Source organism: Patiria miniata, unplaced genomic scaffold, assembly GCF_015706575.1.
Source record: "Patiria miniata isolate m_02_andy unplaced genomic scaffold, ASM1570657v1 HiC_scaffold_5, whole genome shotgun sequence".
Taxonomy (NCBI): Eukaryota; Metazoa; Echinodermata; class Asteroidea; order Valvatida; family Asterinidae; genus Patiria; species Patiria miniata.
Window position 1 is genome coordinate 14,089,063 of NW_024037072.1, and position 21,594 is coordinate 14,110,656.

Sequence of the window (21,594 nt, forward strand, 5' to 3'; positions counted from 1 at the left end):
TTTCTAATTTTCTTTATGCAGAAACTACATTATATATTTTTTGATTAATAAAATTTTCATATTCAATGCAAAGAATACTTGTCTTATTTGTGCATATAATAATATAATTCTTACAGCTGACATGACATGTAAGGATATATCTATGTTTCTTGTGGCATGAGCAGAAAGTTAACTTTCATTGTCGTTCAATTTCAGTAACAAGAGTCATTTGGCAAGTGCATGTACATAAAGCAGCTGCAATATTTGATCGGTTTCACTCGAATGAAAACAAGTATTTTCACACATTTGGGGGGGTTAGAACTAGAGGTTTTTTGGTCTTGAAGGTAAAATACAACATTTGCAAACATCAAAAACCAAAACAACCAAATTTGTATGAAATACCTCACTTGACTGTAACTGAAAAATATAGTCTCAAGCATCCTGTGAAATCATGGCACCTGGTGTGCTGTATCAATTGCCAACGATGGTTGGCCGACCATCGTTGGAAGGACAAAAACTTACTTTTTTCAAATACTGCCCCCAATTTACCAAATTGAGTTAGTCCCTGTTGTGCTTGCAATCGGTTACACATCAGTGAATGGGTGCTAGCTAGCAGTCTGGTTCCCTGACCTGGCAACTCCCCAGCGTCTACAAATTTTCTCTGTTTCGTCTGAAGTAGGGCTAGAGAGCCAGATTACATGCGTTTTATTTTCCTTGGTTTTTTTTTCAGCCTCTAATATTTACTAACAATATTTGCTATAAAATACTAACACTCAAATCCATCCATTTCTGAAAATTACAGCCAAAGCAAATGTTATAGTACATGTAAATTGAATGTTCATATGTTTTCTGATATGAAACTAACCTACATATCCCAAACACTCCTAGATTGTTTAAATCCACCATATGTTGTTTTTGACTGATTGAATGAAGGACTGTCATTGTGATTAGCCTGGTTGTTACCTTGCGAAGACAGTTGGGCAGTGCTATTGTATAGGATACCCCACAATGGGCTAAATCCGACCCATTGTTTACACCTAATACATTGAAAAGACTTCCAGTGAATAGCCATTCTGAATCTATTGAATAGAATGTTGTGCACTCTGGGACCAGCTTCCCTAGGCTAGCCCAGTCTCGTATTCAGTCATAGGAATCCCCCAGACTGTTGCCTGCACTGCCCATGTGACGTATGTCGGCCAATCGGCTTGCACCAAGGCTTGTCGTGGCTGTGTTGCCATACACATCAGCTCCCGTGAGTACAGTCTGTGTGCCATCCGCCATAGATGTGGCTATGACTCGCACTTGGGCTCTGGCTAAGGCTTGGTACACTCCGTCCATTCTGCTGTCTTTGAAATGAGACCTTTCAGAGGCATGGACACAAAAATAAAGGGTTTTTTTCAGAATTGTGTGTCTTGCCATTTGAACCTTCAACCCCCTGCAACCATCACTTTGGTTATTAATAGAAGCCCCTCCTCTTTCTGCTTTGACCAATCAGAGCCATGATTGATGTCGGACATGTGCACGTGCGTATGCGCAGCTGGAGCAATAATAATAAGGCTTTATACCTAAGGGCTCAAAGTGCTTCACAATTTCCCATGTTCATCAGGCCATGAGACCGTTTTTTGCAGCAGCTTGAGATCAGCGCAACCTGGTCTTTACAGCCACAGGTACCCATTTATACTCCTGGGTGGAGAGAGGCTATTGTAGTAAAGTGTCTTGCCCAAGAACACAAGCACCATGATCCCCGTTGGGGTTGGAACGCCGTAACCATCGGACCATGGCGCTCCACGTGCAGTGTGGAATTGGAGAAGAGCACTGTTGCTCATGTTCAGAGTGGGCAGGGCTAAATGAATTGGTCTATTGTGGAACTGAAACTGTTAAGGGCTCAGATTCTTGTAGTTGCAGAGCAAATTTTAAAGCTTAACAAATGTATGTGCTTACCTGGGAACCTGTTACAATGTATTGACATCCTATGACTTTTTAGCCGATAACCTATCTCTGCTAAGCACATATTTTCTGTGCTTAACAGAATTTGGCCCCAGGTTCTTGCAGAGGCAGATATGACAAGATGATCACATACTTCTTGAATTGACTTACATTTGGTTATCGGCGATGCGTTCTCTGAGTTTGTAGACCATGGCTCTTAGTCTTCGGTTATCATCAGTAAGTGACTGCACAGTGATCTTATCTACGGACCGCTGGGCGTCCATGTTGGATAACTGCCACTCCAATTCCTGGACCTGGAGATTTTTACAAGATTAGCGTATGAAAAACAACAGCTTGTTTTGAAACATAGATGGCGGATGAAAAAAAAACAAGTGAGTTTATTCCGGGTTAGGAAGAAGTTAAGGCCCAATTAGGTTTTCAAACCACGGCCAAGCGACTTCGTCAGGGCAGCACATTAACAAATACCCACATTTAGTAACAGTTTTTGTTTAGGTTTTATCTCATGAAGTTTGGAAGTCTTATCGATAATTAGAAGATAACATACCTTCTTTCTGTCATCTGTCTCATTTTGGAGTTGCGTTTTCTCCATGTGACTCTCAAGATGACCCTGAATCTCACGGCTGAAATCGGTCAACATTTCATTCAACTTTTGGGGTCTTAAAACAAATCAAAACCAGGACAAGCAAATTAGCGACAACAAGAAACAATTAGTCTCTGAATTTCTATAGTTGATGTGAATAAATACTTTGGATGAATTTCTTAAATTCAAATCCTTATTAGTTTACATTCATATATCCTTGCATCTTCAGGTAAAAATCTGGGGTTTGTTTCATTTGGTTTTAAAAATATATAGTCTTAAAATGTTTGTTACAAAGCAGATAGGACATCACTTTATCCCTCAGACAGCATTTGGCAAAAAATGTTTGTAGAGAGGAACCCTTTTGAATATTGTTGACTGGGATGATGACCAAATAATGTGGTTTTTTTTTTACTGAAACCTACTTAGCACTTGGTTCTTGGCTTAAGCTGGTTGATGTGTCTTCTTTAAACGACTGCCTTCCAAGGGCACTTCTCAGTCTGAATATCTCTGCCTCCTGGTCTTCAGATCTATAGAATGATAAAAATGACTTCAGACTATTATATTTGTCCACTTTCATATTTTTCCCCTAGGTTTTGTAGGTGAACTCTTCAATCAAAACTTCTGTTTGATTCATGTAGCTACGTTTCTGATTTAAAACCCAAATAACATGTCTATCTGGGTGGAATCCCAACGTAGGTCGCATATGTGGTGATCGGCAAGAAAAGTACTACTGCACCAATTTGACTCCCCAGACATCTCGACTTTAATTATTATTTTTTTTCATAACTGGATGAAAAAGTTGATAGTTATTTAATTTCCCCCACCTCTTGGCGAGCTTTGCCTGCATCTCAACTTCCAGTTTGACTTGGGCTTGGAGTTGCCTGATGGCGCTTGTCAGCTCTGTCTCCCTCAGACAAGCATCTTGTAGGGACTCTTGCAATCTCCAACATTCCTTCTTATTCAGCTCAAGAGATCCACTGAAAGGAAAGAAGCACCAGATATGTGGGTCTTAGTGCAGATTATCATACTTCTGACTTAAACATTATCAATTTAGACATTTCTCAAAATTTGACATGAGGGTGGGAGTATTTCAGCCAATGTAAAAAAAAAATGATTTAATGTGCAGGAAGCTTGGGGTTGCATGAAGTGTATGCAAAGTACTAAGGCTACAGAAATTGAGCTGCTTCAAACCTGCTCCAGCCACTATCATCAATGTATTGTGCAATGGTTGTTTGTTTCTGTGTTATGGTGTTTACAGGACTAACCTTGCTATTTGTAGGTCAAAGGAAATTTGCCGGTTTGCCTTTTTCAATTCCATTGCATCAGTCCTGAGGAGAAATTAAAATGATGTACAAAAATGAAAGTTTGTTTGTATTATAAGAATAAACCGGTCTCTTGATAGAGTTCGGGAAATAATCAAGTTTGAAAAAAAACTGGCAAACTGTCAGCAAAAATAGCAAAATCAAAACAAGAAAGTTTACAAATTAAAGATATGAACACTAAGAAGTTGAAATAGAAACTGTGTTTACTTACTTCTGTTGTAGTTTCTGTTTGTCTCTGAATGTCTGTGTGCTGATAGTGATTCCTTCACCCTGTACAATTACAAATTAAAGAATCATAACGATTAAAAGTTGTCACAATAAACATTTATTAAAGCAAAACTTCCAGAGTTTGAAAAATACATACAGTTGATGTGGAGGATGTTTATTTCAAAAGCAAATGATAAAAAAATTACTTACGATTACTTTCGGCCCATCCTGTTTTTGACAAGGACAATTTTGGATCATTCTGACCAGCCCTCTCATGTGCCCTTCTTGTTGGCTCATCAACCTGTCTTGTACCTCCTCCAGACCTGGCAAGTTCTGGGATGAATTCACTGCTGAACTAACTTGCCTCTCGATCAGCTTCAAACTTTTGTATGCCTGATGAATTATTGAAATATAAATAAAGTTAAGAGAATTACAGCATGCCTATCTTACATCCCTTCTATCCCTTTTTTTCCCCAGTTTAACTTATGCATGTTTGTGTGTCTCTTGGTTGTTTCCCATGTCCTTTTGAGATCAAAACGTCCGGCCTAATTACTTTTAAGATTTTTTATAAATTTAAATAACTTTGGTTTTTCAAATCTGATCTGTCTGAGTGTTTGAAATTTCTCTAGCTCTCTCCCATACCATAGAGCAAGGAATTTTGTACTGTAATTTGTCACTGGTGATCACACTTTGTGCGGATTATCAACGGATACCCTTTAAGCCAAAATCAGTCAATTGAATTCTTTATGCAAATTATTCAAATAAGTAAAACTTCCTCAGCCAATGAAATACCTCCCCGAGTTGCCTCTTCAGTGACTGCCTCTCCCTTTCCCAGCTAGAGAGGGCGCCAGACGTTTTCTCCATCTGTTGTCTTAGACGGATCTTGAGGGCGCTGTGCTGGAGGAGGGCCTTCTCTTGGATTTGTTGGAGCTGGGCGACCGAGGCCGCCTGCTTCCGTTGCTCAATGATCGAACGTTCCAGAAGTTTTCTCATCTCCACCAACCTTGAGAAAGTGAATGTTTGACATATTACATTTTATGATGACATTGTTAATCATTCTCAGCTTTTGAAATCCGAGCTGAACTATTAAACTAATTCTTACCTCTGTCCAGCTGATACTTGGGTATCTTTCAGGCGAAGGGCCAAGTCTTTTTCGACCACGGAGGCTATAGCTTGTTGACTTTCCTGCGTAAGTCGTTTGGTCATACTGACAGCCTCTTGCAGTCTGGCCTCTGTGCTTTCTCTCAACCTGGTTAAAAAAAAGTTGACATAGTGTTTTATCAGGTAAATAAAACTGTATAGAGAAGCAATGTTTAGGGATGCACCCCTGCATTAAAATCCCCATAGACACTAGTGCTAAATGCCCATACTTCAAAATTCTTTTGAAAATACTCAGAATTCTCACAGGTATTTAAGCTGCACAGAAAAATGATGATCAACATGTCATCTTTCATTTTCTTTTCATTTTTTTGGTGGGTTGACATTGACTTTTAGAGAAATTCTCACCCAAAGAAGACGACCACTATTTTTTTTCCGAAAGCGAAAAAGTAGCCATCTTGAATAACAATCCCTCCACAACAAGGCAAAATAGCAACACTTTCGAGTCCAATTGCATCCAAAATGCTCAGAATTGGAAGCCCAAAGTCTGGGCCAGAGGTTCATTGCCATATCTCTTCGATTCCCCAATTTCATGGCTCTCAGAACTCTCTAATACAGAATATTTTGAGGGTATAACTCATTTATTCATGAGCTCGGCGGATGGGTTTAGGCCTATTAACAGGTGTGCACCATCAGGAAACTTGTCACAACTTCATAAAAATATAGGGCTTGAAAATCAACCATTTCATATTCAATAGCGTGTTTCTAATATTTCGCTGTGGAACCATTTTTATGAATAATATAATCACTCCATTTCACACAACTGATTCCACCTGTTTCCGATAAATGACTTTTAAATTTGATTGTGGTAGAATATCTTGCTTAGGAACACTAAGTTCTTAACGCAATGTCAAACTGTGATTCACCTGCTAATGTTGTTTGTCTGTGTTCCTAGCTCCTCCTGAAGATCTCTGACTGATGTTCCACATTTCTGCTGTAGCTCCTGGAGCCGATTTGAACATTCCACAATGTCGGCACGGGCTGATTCTAAACCTGTAAATTTCCCAAAGTGAACAGTTTAAACGATATGTTCATGTAAATTAGTTCGCCACCATTCAACTCTCATAAATTTAATTAATCTTCATCGTTTTGACTATTAGATTTAATTACTGTTGGTAAATTTCTGGTCCACAAATAGGTATCTCCTTGAAAGGTTAAACTCACTGGAAAAAGGTCTTACCCTTGAAATTTGCCTGGATTGCCTTTTTGACATCATGAATCTGATAATCCAGGTCTTCTGTTATGTTTTCTTGTTCCTCTCGTCTGGAGTTTCTGCCGTATAATTCTTCTTCGTTGACATCACATATCATGTAACCTATATCCTTCTTTGACCCTGATGACCGCTGGGATGCAACAGACATACTTTGCTTTGAGGCTGTGGGCTGCATTCCGGATCGTACCGATGTTGCTCTCTTCTTTAAAAACCTAAGGTCGCTGTCTTTCCTATCGATCACCGTCAATGCCTCGTCTGTTTCGGCTTCTTCATCAAAGTCGCTATCCATCTTCCCCAGCTGTAACAGCTGTCTAGTCTTCTCCTGATTTTCCACCTTCAGTTCGTGTAAATCAGCTTCAAGTTTTATCTTGTGCATTTCATCTTTCTTCTGCTTGTCTGAGTGCATCTTGCAAATTGCTTCCAGATTCTCGGCTCGGAGCTTCGCCTCGGCAAGCTCACCAGTGCGTTGCTGACAATCGACTCGTAGCTCTCGCAGTTTCCTTTTCAGCAGGCGGACTTCCTCGTCTCTTACCTGGGAATCTTGCTCCAGATATCCCTCCATCTCGTCCTTCAGAGATTGGACTTGAGCCTGGCTGTCCTCTAACTTGCTTGTGAAAAGCTTGCATCTGTCCTCCACTTTCCTCATCTGCGTTTTCAGCAGCGATTGCTTCTGAAGCGCATTGGTGAAATCATCTTGTAAGATGTTGCGTTCTCGCTCTAAGTCTTTTATCAAGGCTTGACTATCGTCAAGTTCATTTTCTAGGTCAACTATTCTGTCTATCTGTTCTCCCAGCTGCATTTTTAAATGGGTGTCGTTGAGTCTGGACTTTCTTCCCTCTTTTGAGTATTCCAAGCTTGCTGTTTCCGTCAGTGGCTTGTTTTGTAAGCGAGGCGTCCCACTTCTTAATTCTGCAATCTCTTTCTGTAGTTCAAGACGTTTCTCAGCTTCGGCCATCCGCCTTGTTTGAAGTCTTTCATTTTCAATCTCAAGAAGTCTAGTTGTGTCGCTTAAGTCTTGAATTTGTCTTTGAGCGGCTTCGAGTTGTGTCTCCAACCTCTGAAGATCTCTTTGATTAATTGCCTCTTTCACTTTGGCAGCTGCTAGACTAGAGCCTCCTTCCTGTTGAACTCTAGTCGGAAACTCATTGCCATCGGGCATGCATGACTGCGCAGTCTCAGCCTGTCTGTGAAGTCTTTCAACTTCCACACGGAGGCTAGATTCCGACTGCTTGACTTCGGTTAATTGATACCGCAACTCTTTATTCTCTCTAGACTCACTGATAGGCCCATTCTGTAGTTTACCCTGGACCTGATCTCTGTTGATATTTCTTACCAATTTGTAAGCTTCTGGACTGCTTCTGTCTCCACTGCGATCAATTTTAACGATTGGACTTTCACTCTCTTCAGCAGCCTTTTGTAACTTGATAACTTGTCTTTTTAGTTCAACGTTTTTGTCGGTCTCTGATGCATACCGTTTCTTCATCGTGTCGTGCTTCTTTTTCAAGAGTTCACCTTGCTTACTGCTTGATTTTAGCTTCTCTTCGAGTTCTTTGTTGATCTTGTTAACTCTAGTAAGATGCTCTTGAATGCGTCTCCGCTCTTCCTGAGCAGCAGTGTGATTACTCCTTAAATACTCTTTGTCAGCTTCCAACGATGTCACGAGCTCGGCACTTTTATTCATACTTACTTGTAGGCAATCAACTTTGGACCGCAGGCTGTCAACAAGCTTTTGTAATTTCACTTCTGTTTGCAAGGCTGCCGTCAGCTGATCCTGCGAGGTCTGTCTGTCTTTGTACAACTCCAGAAGAGCTGCTCGACTCTCTGACAGCTCTTTCTCAACCTGCTGGGTGCAACTTTGGCTGTCCTTTGACGAGGTCTTGTCATCTTGCATGTTCTTTGGCAGATTTGGGATACCCTGCTGTTTGCGCAGTGGATTTGCATATTGTTGATCTTGGTCACTAAAAGCGACAGCCTCTTCTCTTTGTTTGTCTGGGATCCTTCTGCCCCTCAATATTTGCTTTTTATCGTTTACTCCTTTAGTGTTTGAATCACCTGAAACCATCCTCGAGCTTTGAGTTGGTTTAGTCATCACTACTTGCTTGTTGTCCTGTTGTGACAATAGTGCATTGATCGATTGAGACCCCATGGAGGCTTTACCCAAAACACCTGCCTTCTCTCGACTTCTAAAGTTTTCAAATCCTCCAGATTCTCTGTCTGGTGTAACACCTACTTCATGAACCACTCTCTTCCTAGATTTTCCAATATCATCTTTGTCATTTGGAGAACGTTTCAAATCATCTTGATAATCGGACTGCTCTCTGTGATCACCGTCGTCTGTAAACATTTGGGCACTGTTGTCTTTTCCTTCAACTGCCTCGGGATCAAATACTTGACACGAATCCCGAGTGTTTCTTTGGATGCCAAGATGAATGCTATTGCAGTCTGATGTGGGGAAGCTACTCGGTTGATTTGACTCACCAACAGTTCTTTGTTTTTGCAGATGTCGTTTTGATCGAGCATTTGGTTCACGACTGCTGCTGTTCTGCGGTTGTCTAGATCTCAGTCTCCGTCCTTCGGTGTCCGATCCCTTCAAATGTTGACTTCTGAGTGTGTTCCGTTCTTGCTCATGACTCTGTCCGCTCACTGCATTCTGCCGACTGAGATTTCCTAAGGTGGGTCGCATTTCTTCTTGCTGCCTTGACTCCGAGGTGTAATGCTCCTGACACTGATCTGCTTCTGGTTTGTCTCTTGATTCACCGATTGACGACATGATTTGTCCGTTGTCTTTGATCGAATGGTTGACTTCTCCGTCCTGTGACCTCTGATGTTTGAGTTGCCTGCGTGTCTGTTCGAGAGCATCAAGGGCACTGCGGATGGGCACTTCTTGTCGGCTGACCAAAGTTTTCTTCACAGGCTTCTCGAATTCAGACAAAAAATTGAGAGGGTTGTAATCCAATGACAGTGACACTTCTGACCTCAGTGAATGAACTCCCGGCTCTTGGTGATCACTGGCTTTATCCTCAGCTACGAACTGATCAGCTCGTAACTCTTGAAGATTTCCGCCCTCTGCTTGTTGTGTATGCATTTGTTGCAAAGCTGTGCTTAATTCATTAAAAGTTTTGTCTTTCTGACTTGGGTTTATGAAGCCTTCAATGTGTGGTTGTTGTCTCAAGGATCGATTTTGCTGGTAAGGCATTCGGTCTTCTGGTCTGGGACTTTGGTAACGAGCGTCCACCGAATTGTCATTGACGTACTGCAAACTTGCCGGATGCACCCTTTTGAAGTGTTCCTCGGGTTGTTCTGCAACTGCTCCTAGTTGACTTTTTGAAACCTGCGCTTCTGTGTCAGGTTCTAAAGATGCTGTTTCCGACTGTGCTTGGTCCTCTAAACCAAGTATGTAGTCCCCTGTCTCTCTCCGTTTACGAGGCAGCTCCTCTTTAGGTTTTGAAGGAGTCAGAGGACTATCTTGTCTGGCTTCTTCCAGGCTCTCAAAAACCATCTGCTGCTCGAATCGTTCTGACATGAGAAGCTCATTTTCCGCCTTTAAACTCTCCAACTCTTCCAGGAACATCTTCTCGAGTTCCAGATCCAGAGTAGATAGTCTTCCATCAATGCTCGCCTCAGCAAGGTTATCATCAACCGAAGGTTCCCTTAGAAGCTCCTCCTTCTCCTGTTGCATCCTGACGCACTCCTCTTCGTACTCACTGACTGTTTTTAGATACAACCTGTGGGCCTCCTCCTCTTGTACCAAATGCTCCTGCACCCGAGCCTCCGTGTCTTTAATTTCGGCCAGCTCCTTCTTCAGTCGTTCTCGCTCTCTTTCAAGAGTAGACAACAGGTCTTCGTTTTCAGACTCGGAAGAACTCTGATCGGATTCTTGTTCCTGGCAAAGGGTTGAAATTAACGTGATCAGTTTGTGTTTGTCTTCGAGATCAACACCCAATGTTTTGCTTCAAATGTGGCAGCGTTCGAGTGTAATGTACATTAAGTTTGGATTGTACAGACATACTTTATTCATCTCATTTTGCAGGCCTTTCTTTTACACGTGTATTCTAATCTTTATTCTAATATAATGTGTTTTACCTGTTTCCCGCGTCTAGAATCGATTTCTTCTGGAGATTGTGATTGCTGCTGTTCAGATGCTTTCTTCGCTCTATCCACTACCTCAGGACTCGGTACATTTGTCAGTCGAAGGTTTTCCTTGACAGCAGCACTGTCTCTAACATTCGGCTTATTCGGACTGTAGAGTAACGATCGCTCTTCCTTTGTGATCAATGGTTCGTTTACTAACTCGGGGTAATCATGGTCACTGAAAAATAAAATCAGTGTATATGTAAACAGTTTTGTGGTGTCCAAATATATTTACTTAATTATTTTGAGAGCCAATTCTTCGTTGGTTTGCGTTAAAATAGAATGTCAAGTCTGTATTTGTGTGGTTTAATAGAAGTCGGTTTGTGGTTTAGTAAGAAATAAGGAATATATCACCAAGCAATAGGTGTCCTGGGATACCTGTTTTCGTGTGATTTTTCATCTGTGTCATCATGACCTTTGACCTCTCTCACGTCTCGTCCAAGATGTCCTTGCACCATCAACTTCTGCCTCGCTTTCATCATCAGGGCAAGCGCTTGCAGTTTGGTGACGATGTCCCGCTGAACTCGTCTGATCTCCCCTGGAACTGTTAAATACCAAAAAAAAAAAAAAAAACACCAGAATATGAAATCTTGCATCTTCTTGGCGCAAAGTTAATTTAAAAGGCACATTGACTGTGAAGAATGGAATAAATACCCGATCGAAGTTGCTCATCGAAGGTGAGAACAGTGTTCATCCTTGTTTCCTCAGGATCTTCAAATCCTTCTACATCTCCGTCCTGGACGTCTTGGAATCCCGACACACCTCCTTCCATACCTCCGAGTATCAGTCTAGAGAACGCCGAGCCCTTCACCGTCACCAGCAAGTCAATCAACTCCTCCAACTCCCTCGTCCTTCTATCTCCCGATCCATCTCGTTCATCTTCGCCGACCGGGTAATCACGCTTCATTACCGGGTCGGTTGTCGTCCACGCATCGGTATATACACCGGGCATCCGTGCCGCCTGGTCCGGCGGGTGCAGTACGCGCAGTGCCTGCCGCTTGATGACTGTGTGGAATTTCTCGGACACTCGCTCAAGTTCCAGTTTCAGCCGTTGGGTGTCGGCTCGGAGAGCTGCCTTGTCGTTTGATAGCGTCTGGTTAGGGGACGGAATTATAATGCATGTGTTATCATTTTAAATACTCCAGATAACTTATCTGTTTAAGTATAGGACAAATGCATTATATGCACCCCATATCTGGATGCCAGCCTTTCCCTATCCCGTACCTCGATCACATCCACCATTTCCTCTTTTTCCATCTCCAAGGTCTCAATCTTTTCCTCGAGTCGCTCCCTCTCCTCCGTCTGTGCTCCGCACAGCTCCGCTAACAGCGTCGCACTGTCCACCTTAAAGCGAACAAAATACGAAAATAATTCAATGGTTAAAAATGAAGGTTTGGAATTTTTAATGAGAATCACACAGAAAAGGGCATGCTTAAACTGATTGTACTTTCTCTTGTGGTATAATGTTATTATTATTATTAATCATTTCTGGTAATGAAATCAAGGATTCTCAAAAGCGCCCTAGGCACTGTAGCTCGCAAGCCTGAAGAAACCTGTAGAGAGAAGACAATGAGAAGAAGTTACAGTTTTAGAGGTGGGAGGAAAAGCCCAGAGGAATATTCTGGGGAAAACCCACGGAATCAAGTAGGGACTGAAAACCCAATTCACATATTGACCCAGGCGGGATTCGAACCCGGGTCACAGCGGTGGAAAGCGAGGAAAGTACCGCTACGCCAAATGTGTCTCGATTTAAAAATAAAACCAGTTGAAATCCTGAATTTTTTTTTAGCAAGATTTCAAAATGATAATTTTATTACAGAAATGTTAGCTGAAAGAATTTGCAATACCTCCTCATTGCGCATTCTCTCCTCCATCTCCCTGACAAGTCTCTCGTGATTGGTTGAGATGACCTCCAGGCTCCGCCTCTTTTCCTTCTCTTCAATGAGTTTGACCTGCGCTTCTCTGTGATTGGCCAGATCTCGTCGGAGATTGCCAATCACCTCATCGTTTCGTTTTAACGCCTAAGCGAAGAAATAATGGGCATTGGTGGTATTGTTTTTGGGAATGGGGTCGAAGAACCATTTTTACAGTCATTATGTGTAATATTCTTTTGCTGTTTTTGCAAAAAAGGAAAGTGTGAGGTTTTAGTTTCCTCGTTGTTTACACAAATATTAAATAATTACCTCCGTTTTGTGAGTTTGGTCGTTTATTATCTGTTTTATTTGATAATCTTGCTCTCGGATTTTCTCCCTCGATTCATCTGATTGGTCAAGCGCCTTGGTCAGCTGACCAAGGAACGAATCTCGTTCTTTGCTGAGAATGTTGCGGGATTCCTCGAGAGTTTGGAGATCATGCTGCAAAGACCATATCTTAAAGAAACAAACAAGTATAAGGAAGTACATTATGCGTTTAGTTTTTTTTTTAACATATACGATCTTCAAAGTTATGACTTGTGTTCCCTCAAAACATTGTTCGAAAGGTCTTGGGAAAAATGTCAGCGAATTATTGATAAAATGACACCCAGTAATATTTTGCGACCAGAAATGTTCAAGTTAGGTAAACAGAAAGTTCAGAGAGATCAACAGACCTGTGCCTGAAACTCTGACGTCATCGTCTCAAGCTCTGTCCTCCTGGCATCATTGCTAGCCATCCTCTCCGTGTGCTCTTTACAGACGGTCTCCTGGATCCGAGCATCTTGCTCCAGCGTTTGGAGACGTTTGGATGCCTGTCTCGTATCGATTTCCATCTGTTCTTTTAGGAGGCGTGTTTCTCGGAGCTCGGACTCTGACGTTTGCAGTCTTGATTTCAGTTCAGCTTTCCGGGAAAAGAGGCAATACATTAAATTAGACTTCCAAAGAAAATATAACGAAAGTATGATCTGATCACAGGTTTCTAATAAGATAGTATTAACCGATGTATCCGGACCCGAAATCGGTGAATAGAAGACTGTTAAAAGTCTTGATTTCAGCTCAGCTTGCCAGGAAAAAAAGGCGATACATTAAATTAGACTTCCAAAGAAATAGAACCAAAGTATGATCTGCTCACAGGTTTCTAATAAGATAGTATTAACCGATGTATCCGGACCCCGGAATCAGTGATTAGAAAACTGTTAAAACTGTATTAATTTTGACTAGAAAACAGCAAAGGGTGTGACCGTGAATCGGTCAAATCAAATAACTGGAAATTCTGCAATGAGTGGTAATCACGTGAGAAGCTGAATATATCGGTGAGTGTTTTTGAAGTGACTGGATCTCCACTGATTCCTCAAGAGCAAAAGAAATCGAATGCACAAAAGGGGCTAAGAATAATTGTGTTTATACCCGTCAACTCATCCAAGTTCATCTTGGCTTGCTGGCTGGCCGACTTGTCATTCACCTCAGCACGCAGCAGGTTGTTATCAAGATGTAACGCGGACACTGTGTCCTCAAGACGAGCAACTTTGTTGCTGAGATCGTATTTGTCTTTCAAGAGCTGATTCAAGTTTCTGTCGAGAGAACACAAGACCAAAATGGTTTGCGTGTTTGGAAAATGCAAATGTCAGAACAAAAATGTACACAGAAAATTTGGAAACTGTAATTTTGTGTTCGGTTGGTTGTGACTGCCACCAGAGGCTATTCAACTATGAGCACGGACAGATAGCTATCTCGTATGGGCCTTATTCACGAGTCAGCCTTATTGGATTGAGAGTGAGGTAAAATCTTCATTTTTGGAACTTGTGTAGAGAAAGGAAAGCAATTACGTTACAAATTAATACCAGTCTGCTCTGATGAATAATTAAACATTTGTGATCAAACGTACTCTAAGCCATATTTAAAAAAAAGAAACGAAAGTGAGACTATAGTGAATAAAATTGTCTGGCACCATCCCATTTAATTCAACAGTTCATAATTTATGAAACACATTCAGGGAACACGACAAAAATAGCCAACTTGTACATATTGGAGCATTGGCAAACACTCCTGACTCGACTAGAGATTATTGTCATTATACTGGTTGTTGTTGCTTGTATGTTTGTTTGTTTGTTTGTTTGTTTGTTTTCATGGGGTGTTTGTTGGTTTATTGTTGTTATTGTTGTTTGCTTCGCTTCTGTTGTTGTTGTTGCTGTCGTCGTCGTCGTCGTCGTTGTTGTTTTGTTTTTATGTGTTGTAATTGCAGTAGTAGTAGTAGTAATAATAGTTGTTAAATTTGTTGCTGTTTTTGTTGTAGTAGTAGTTGTTGTTGTTGATGATGTTGTTGTTGTTGTTGTTGTTTTACATACGTGGATATTGTTGTCTCAAAGGTCTGTCTCTCCACCCTGCAATCTCCTAGGGCATCCTCCAGCGCCCTCACTCGTTGTTGAAGGGCTGTGTTGAGACCACGGAGCTCCTGAGGAGGAACAAACGAAAATCAATATGAGAAAATCTGTCTACAATTCACAGATAAAATGAATGCGTAGGCCTACACTTTTCATCAGTCATCTGCTTTGTAACTTTATAAGCAGCGTTAAATTCTCTCACCTCGATCTCAAAGTTCTTAGAATTTTTCCCGGAGATTGCCTCATTCTCTTCCAGCATCTTGACTGTCGCTTCTCGCTTCCACCAGAGAAAGAGGATGACGCAGTGCAGAAACAGCGAGGGATCGAGGTTGACGGGCGGTCCACCCTCCTTCTCAACCTGCTCGAAGATGTGCCTGAGTGCCTTCTTGTTCTGTGGAATGGAAAGAGTGTGGGGATGGGGAACGAGGATGGTTGTTATGGTAATGGTGACGTGTTGGATGAATGGCGATAATGGGGATGAAGATGATAGGGAAATATTCATTACTTTTTCCAAAATAACATATCTCAAAGTAGCATTCCCTTTTCTAATTGGTGTTTCCTTTCTGGTGTATTTGTTTTTATTTTATGTGTAAACTTATCCGTCCTGTTTATCTTTGCATGATAATGCATATGCAAAACAGTCACATGATACGCAATGCCGCATCAACCAACCTGTTGAGTGTCGAGTTTGATCGCCGGCCACTCCCCTTGGTCTGGTAACCTGACGTATTTCATCCATCCTGCGTGGTGGACCTCATGCTTTTTCGACTCCTCTTGAATCTTCCTAAGTTCGATAGTCAGGTCACTGACTCTCTCTGTCTGCTGTTTGTTGGTCTCCCTCTCGCGTTGTAGTTTCCTCCGTAGGTCTTTTTCTCTGGCCTTTAAATATTAGGGGAAATGGGGAAGTAATAATATTGTAAATGGTTTCAGTTTAATATGTCGGACCCTGTAGTGTATCTGATGTTAAGATTACTGATTAAACTAGGATGAGAAATAAAAAGGAAAGTGACCACAAAAAATCAACAAAGTTGATTGAATCTTCTACTGTTTGCACCTTGAGTTTGCCGTTCTCGTTGCCAAGAAGCCCTTCTATCGATGACAGCTTGAAGGCGCCCTCCTGTCTGCAGGTGTCCAACCTCCCCTCCAAGTATTGCACTTGCTCTTCCAGTAGTTTTATCTACAAACAGAAATGGGTTCGAGTGCTCGGTGAAAGATTCATTGATGTGAACACGTTTTTCGAACTTGTATCTTAAGATAAATATGTATATATACACAAATAAAGTAAAAGAAATATAAGTAGTCAAAAAGATCAAATGATATTTCATGATCTCTTGTATCTCTTCTATCTTGTAAATTTCTTATACGTTGACAGATCTCAGTATTGCTGGTCCCAAAGGGCCAGCTTAGTGTCCTCTTTGCATCTTTCTTGCTGACTGACTGACTCAGCGACTGTACTTGAAAACCGGGCAGTGCTACTGTATAGGATTACCCCGTAACGTCTATGGATGGGCTAAATCTAGTCCATTGTGTGGACGAGATTTATGAAAAGACTTTCAGTGAACAGCAATTATGAATCCATTGAAAGGGCCCATGACATGAATTTTACTTGGGAAGATATTTTGTGAAACTTTCTACTCCTCTTAAATGTATGAAAACAATTTGAAGTCCCTCATTGGTTAATGTCATTGAAAAGTGCACTTTTTAAAAACATTAAATGTTTCCCATGCTTTTTCTGACAAATTAGGGCGCTGTTGCTGTGATGTCTCTTCAGGAAGACACTGTTCAGTTTTTCGGTTTTCTGTTCACATTGTGAACCTAGAATTTGCTCATTGCAAACTTTTTGTGAGATATCTTTGGTCAGTGGCCTACTGTCGTGTACTGAAACCAAAACATAGCACCACAGAAAAGAAAACTAACGAAATTCTGGCAAATTTTGGTGTTGAAATAGCTGTAGCATTGATGTTTCTGCCTGAAATGACATCACACCTTTGCTCATGAATATGCAAATTCACATTAGTATAAAAACCAATAAGGCGCCACAATCCCCCTAAAAATGGTAAAATGGTGAAATTTTAAGACCCAAAACAATTGGAATGATTTGCTTCTTCACCTTCCTCGCTAGTTCTCTGGGCCGTCTACCATCCTCTTTCTCCCCCTCCATCGTCTTCAGTTTATTCCGGAGGTTGTTCATCTCGAGGTTCATCTCCTTCCTGCGTTCCACCTCAAGATGCAGCTGGGCCCGCGTCTTGCCTAGGATGGAATTGACTGAGTCTGCTTCAGGATTCCCAACCTGGCCAGATTCAGATGGCACAAAGAAAAGGAATGTTCACCCATGATCTTTTGTTCAATTATAATCTCTCAAACAGTCTTAAATACTGGGCAATAATTAGCCTTTTTAAAATAAACTGATGGACACAAACGAAGGGAGACTGACAGACTGCTTGTTGGAGTATATAGGTAGATTTTGGTAAATGCAACAAAGAACGCGCGCTTTTATTTTGTCCTCCAAAAAAGGATTATAGTTTTCCCTTCGAAGAGGTGGCCCTTGGTTGCCCTCGACAGATGTTTCTTTGTGCTTAATCTAGAGAATCGCATTTTATGTCCTCAAATTAACGATTGTGCATGTTCTTTCAGCGCCACCACACATTTTAGTTCCGTTTAGAACAAGCTCTAAACTTACCATAATATGCTAGCTGTGGGAACGGTCATTCCCCTTTCTTAAGCAGCGCCCCCTTTTTTGTGGGGGGATGTTTCACAGTTTGAAACTGCAGAAAAATCTGTACTTGGAAATTTCGATCAAGTTTCTGATAATTTTGTAGCCTACCTACAACGTTAGTGACGCGAAAACACAATAGCATTAACTGTTATTTCGGTTGTGTAAAAATCAAACGGTTGTGTACTATATGAACCTAGCAACCTGTTGTGTATGTTGTTTACACAACTTGTGTAAAATATTACACAACTTGTTCAGTTTTTTTTACACAACAGGTTGCTAGGTTCATATAGTACACAACCGAAATAACAGTGTTGTATAATGTTGAGATTTTTGAAAGGTTAAGTTGGCGATAAAATCGAACACAAGAAAAACACGTCATTAAATCCAGGCGCTGCTTTTCAGTCGTTGCAGCGTTTTTGTCCACCTCGTGAAAAGAACGGGATCTCCTTTCAAATCGTGCCCTTTAGGAGCACGCGAGGCTTTTATCGTTCAGCATCCGGGGGTAAAAATAACCATGAGCGTACGCTTATGAAAGAAACCGTGACAACTTTAACAAGCTCGTATTTTTCTATTGACATAAGAATGGCAAATGGAATTGAAACACTCCTAACCTTTATAAAATATCCAATATGACAGATGGCTATGGATAACAATAAAGTCCTGCTTATGGCTTGGAAATGGGGTTTGCGCAACTCGATGTGTCAAAGAGTGTATATCAATAGAAGCAGGAGTACAAACAGAAAATTGTGGACTATAGTGTTGTTTTTTGTTTTGCTAGCTTACTTTGTTATAATATTATTACCAGCCTAATATTTTAACAGTCAATTTAAAATAAACTTTAAAAACTATATGCTGGCACGGTACTAACTACGCATCAGGCCTCCCAATTGACCTGTAATTCTTTGCTGCCCTATTTTGTGTGTGTCATCAATCTTTACAATTTGTATTTTTTTTGTTCCATAATCGTCATTGCTATTTTTCTCCCTAAAGGCCTTCATTGTATACATTAACTTGACCCGACATATCTAGTATTCTTTTGTTAGGCCCAATCATCATTTATGCTATCAGTTCTTCATCATTGACATGTACTGTTCCCTAACCGTGTAGGCCTATTCAGCTGTTTTTCTGCCGGGGCTTTGTGGCCGTTCCTCCCCACGACAGTAAGCTATCTCCACGGTAAATCATTTCACGGTAATATGATGGTTCAATGGTTGCAGTGTGTACGCCACCCGCTGTTGCACGGCCTTGTAATTAATCTGATACGCCGTTGCTGGGCAACCGCATTAAAGTTTGATGGCGGTCTCGTTGCCCGTAGCAACAGGTCCACGCTAATGGCGGCTAAGATCAATATGGCGCAATTTAACCTCACATCAGTATTTAAAAAGGTAAATTTACAAAAACCTAATATTCCTCTGCGTCATACAGCCAAAGCTCATAGTCATAGTGATTTTCAAAATTTTATTTGGCAATTAATTAGAAAATCCTATGCAGTCCTAAGTTGAGAATGAGATAAGTAGTGGCTGATTACATTTCTTGTGCAGTGTTTTATGATATTTGAACAGATGCCTTATTCCTTATTCATGCTGATTGTCTTGGCCAGAATGAGTTTAAACGGAAGAAGCATTTTACGAACGCTCAGGCAAAGAGCCGTCTAAAACTCCTCACTTTTTTCCTTCTCGTTAATATCACAAAACGGCACCGAATGCCGAACAACGAAATGAAATCCAAAAGTCATTAAACAGGATTTCATGACCGGCTTTCTATTCGGTATGCCTTCCCCTATGAAGGGGGACATGAATACGAATATTACTTGAACTTATCAATAATATAGTAGTGTTGTTTTCATCCACAATTATGCAAATTCGGACTTATTTTGTATTCCATTGTTTAAAATCGATAAATATTTGGATTCACAAATTACTCTTGATAAAATAATGACTCATCATACGTCAAATACTTCTAAGCATCCATTAGGAATATTACTGAGTGCTGCTAATGGACATTACAGAGATTTTCTTTGGCATATTATTCTTTTGAAAGGCATGAATGCTATAATCATAATCGGTAAAAAATATATATTTTCTTCTTTTCCCTTTCTATTTTGTTTTGTTTTTACTTTTTGGTTCATAAGATGGAATTAGCGTCAGGGTGATATAAATCAATATTAGGTTTTGCCCTTCACCGACGATAAACACAATATACTCAGTGTGTTACCTCCCGAGTGAAAGTTGCACAAAAAGAAAGTGATTTAATTGCTTTAAACAAATAAAAAATAATGTCCCAAACATAATTCTTAATAGGCCTAAAAAAATAATATCATCTTATTTCCAGTCTGTATCAATTATTATCCAAGAATCCTGGTCATTATAGGGTAACTGGCCGTCATGTCTAAATAAGCAATAATTCATTTCGAATATTTACTTTTTAGAAAATTTAATCATTTAATAGACGTTTTCGTTCGCCAACTTTCTGGTAGTGTCTGGTTGTGCTCTTCTTCCGATAAACATGTAATTTTTTTGTCCATCAATTGTTTATTACTCATAACGTTTCTAAGACAATACCAGATGAGAAAAGTCATTGTTACTAACAAAATAGAGATGGGCGGAGTAACATGATTTCCATTTAGAAAACCAGGCCTCTGGGGGAGTAGCAAAATATATTTTACGGGGACAATACCAACAAAATGTGCAACACACAGGATTTTCAATATGAAACAAGGAACAAATCGCGCTGGCACTCAAACATCAGTGAAATATTGTTTTACAAGTACTAACAAAACATAGCCAACTCTTCATAACTTCAAATTAGGTTTTGCCCTTCACCGACGTATAAACAACTTCGTGCAAAGAGCAATATCCACTGTCTCTTACCTCCATGTCTCTTCCATTAAACTCCTCTTCCTTTCCAACAAACAAAATGGGGTTGTTAGTCCTTTTCCCTACACGACAGAGCTAGTATTCAGCCACCGCCACGGTCGACTATTTATAGCATACGTCATGGTTTGTTGCGCTTACAATGATTCCAGTAGGCGCTCACTCGAGCTCGGCCCATCAGCCTCCGGCGCAATAACACCTTGGCAGTAACCTTGGCTGGTTGTATACCGCACACGGTGTATGCTATTGTCTGCCAATGTCGTTGCGACGTATCTCAGTTTGTTGTTTTTTAATTGATGGTCGTGCATTGTTCATCGTTGCTTCGATAATGGTGGCGCAGATCAATTTTGATATTTGGTATAAGTCTGGGGGCGTATCCAACTTGGCTCAAGGGGGGGGGGGTTAGCTGTCAGGGGAGGGGGTAGCAGGCAAGTTCTTTTTTTCTATAATATTCTTGAATTAGATACACTTTCTGGTGATTAAAAAAATTAAGAAGACACTGAAGAATGCATATAATTATGAATGCATGGACACAGTCATGAGGCATACGATGCACGAGACATCAAATATTTTGAAGGGCCCGTGACATGGATTTTTCTTGGGAACAATTTAATGCAACTTACTACTCCTCTGAAATGTATGAAAACTATTCGACATTTCTTTTTGGTTAATTTGATTGAAATGTGTACTTTTTTAAACATTTAAAAAACATTTTGCTTTTCCTGACAACTGAGGCGCTGTTGCTGTGATTTCATTTCAGGAAGACACAGTTCAGTTTAGGGATTTTCTGTTCAAATTGCGAACCCAAAATTTGCTCATTGAAAACATTTGTGAGAAAACTTCGCTCACTGGCTTACTGCCATGTACTGCAACATGAACGAATCACCAAAGAAAAGAAAATTTACGACATCCAAATATCAACAATACTTGCAAATTTTGGTGCTGAAATAGCTGTAACATTAAGGTTTCTGCCTGAAATGACATCACACTTTTGTTTATGAATATGGAAATTTGCATTAGCATAGTACCCCAAAAAACACCAAAATACCCTTAGTTGTGGCAAATAAAATTGGCAATAAAATTAATTGGAATACAAAGGTGCATTTTCAAGGATTGCATTAACAAAATCATTACATGGGCCCTTTAATACATGCGGCTAGGGGTGACCCACAAT

General features: G+C 40.6%; 1 protein-coding gene across 1 annotated transcript; it reads right to left on the reverse strand.

Annotated features, from left to right (window-relative positions):
• Positions 1 to 785: 785 nt before the first annotated feature.
• LOC119740714 (trichohyalin-like) lies at positions 786 to 17,112 on the reverse strand. Its single transcript, XM_038216096.1, is given in 25 exon segments — positions 786 to 1,339; positions 2,077 to 2,219; positions 2,471 to 2,572; positions 2,925 to 3,033; positions 3,331 to 3,483; positions 3,772 to 3,834; positions 4,040 to 4,098; positions 4,246 to 4,428; positions 4,828 to 5,038; positions 5,138 to 5,284; positions 6,060 to 6,186; positions 6,374 to 10,314; positions 10,500 to 10,715; positions 10,916 to 11,075; positions 11,192 to 11,630; positions 11,762 to 11,881; positions 12,385 to 12,558; positions 12,721 to 12,906; positions 13,125 to 13,351; positions 13,858 to 14,021; positions 14,796 to 14,902; positions 15,034 to 15,222; positions 15,504 to 15,710; positions 15,886 to 16,008; positions 16,942 to 17,112. Coding segments are annotated over 25 exon segments (7,863 nt in total). The 5' UTR covers positions 17,035 to 17,112; the 3' UTR covers positions 786 to 1,119.
• Between the last annotated feature and the right edge of the window lie 4,482 nt (positions 17,113 to 21,594).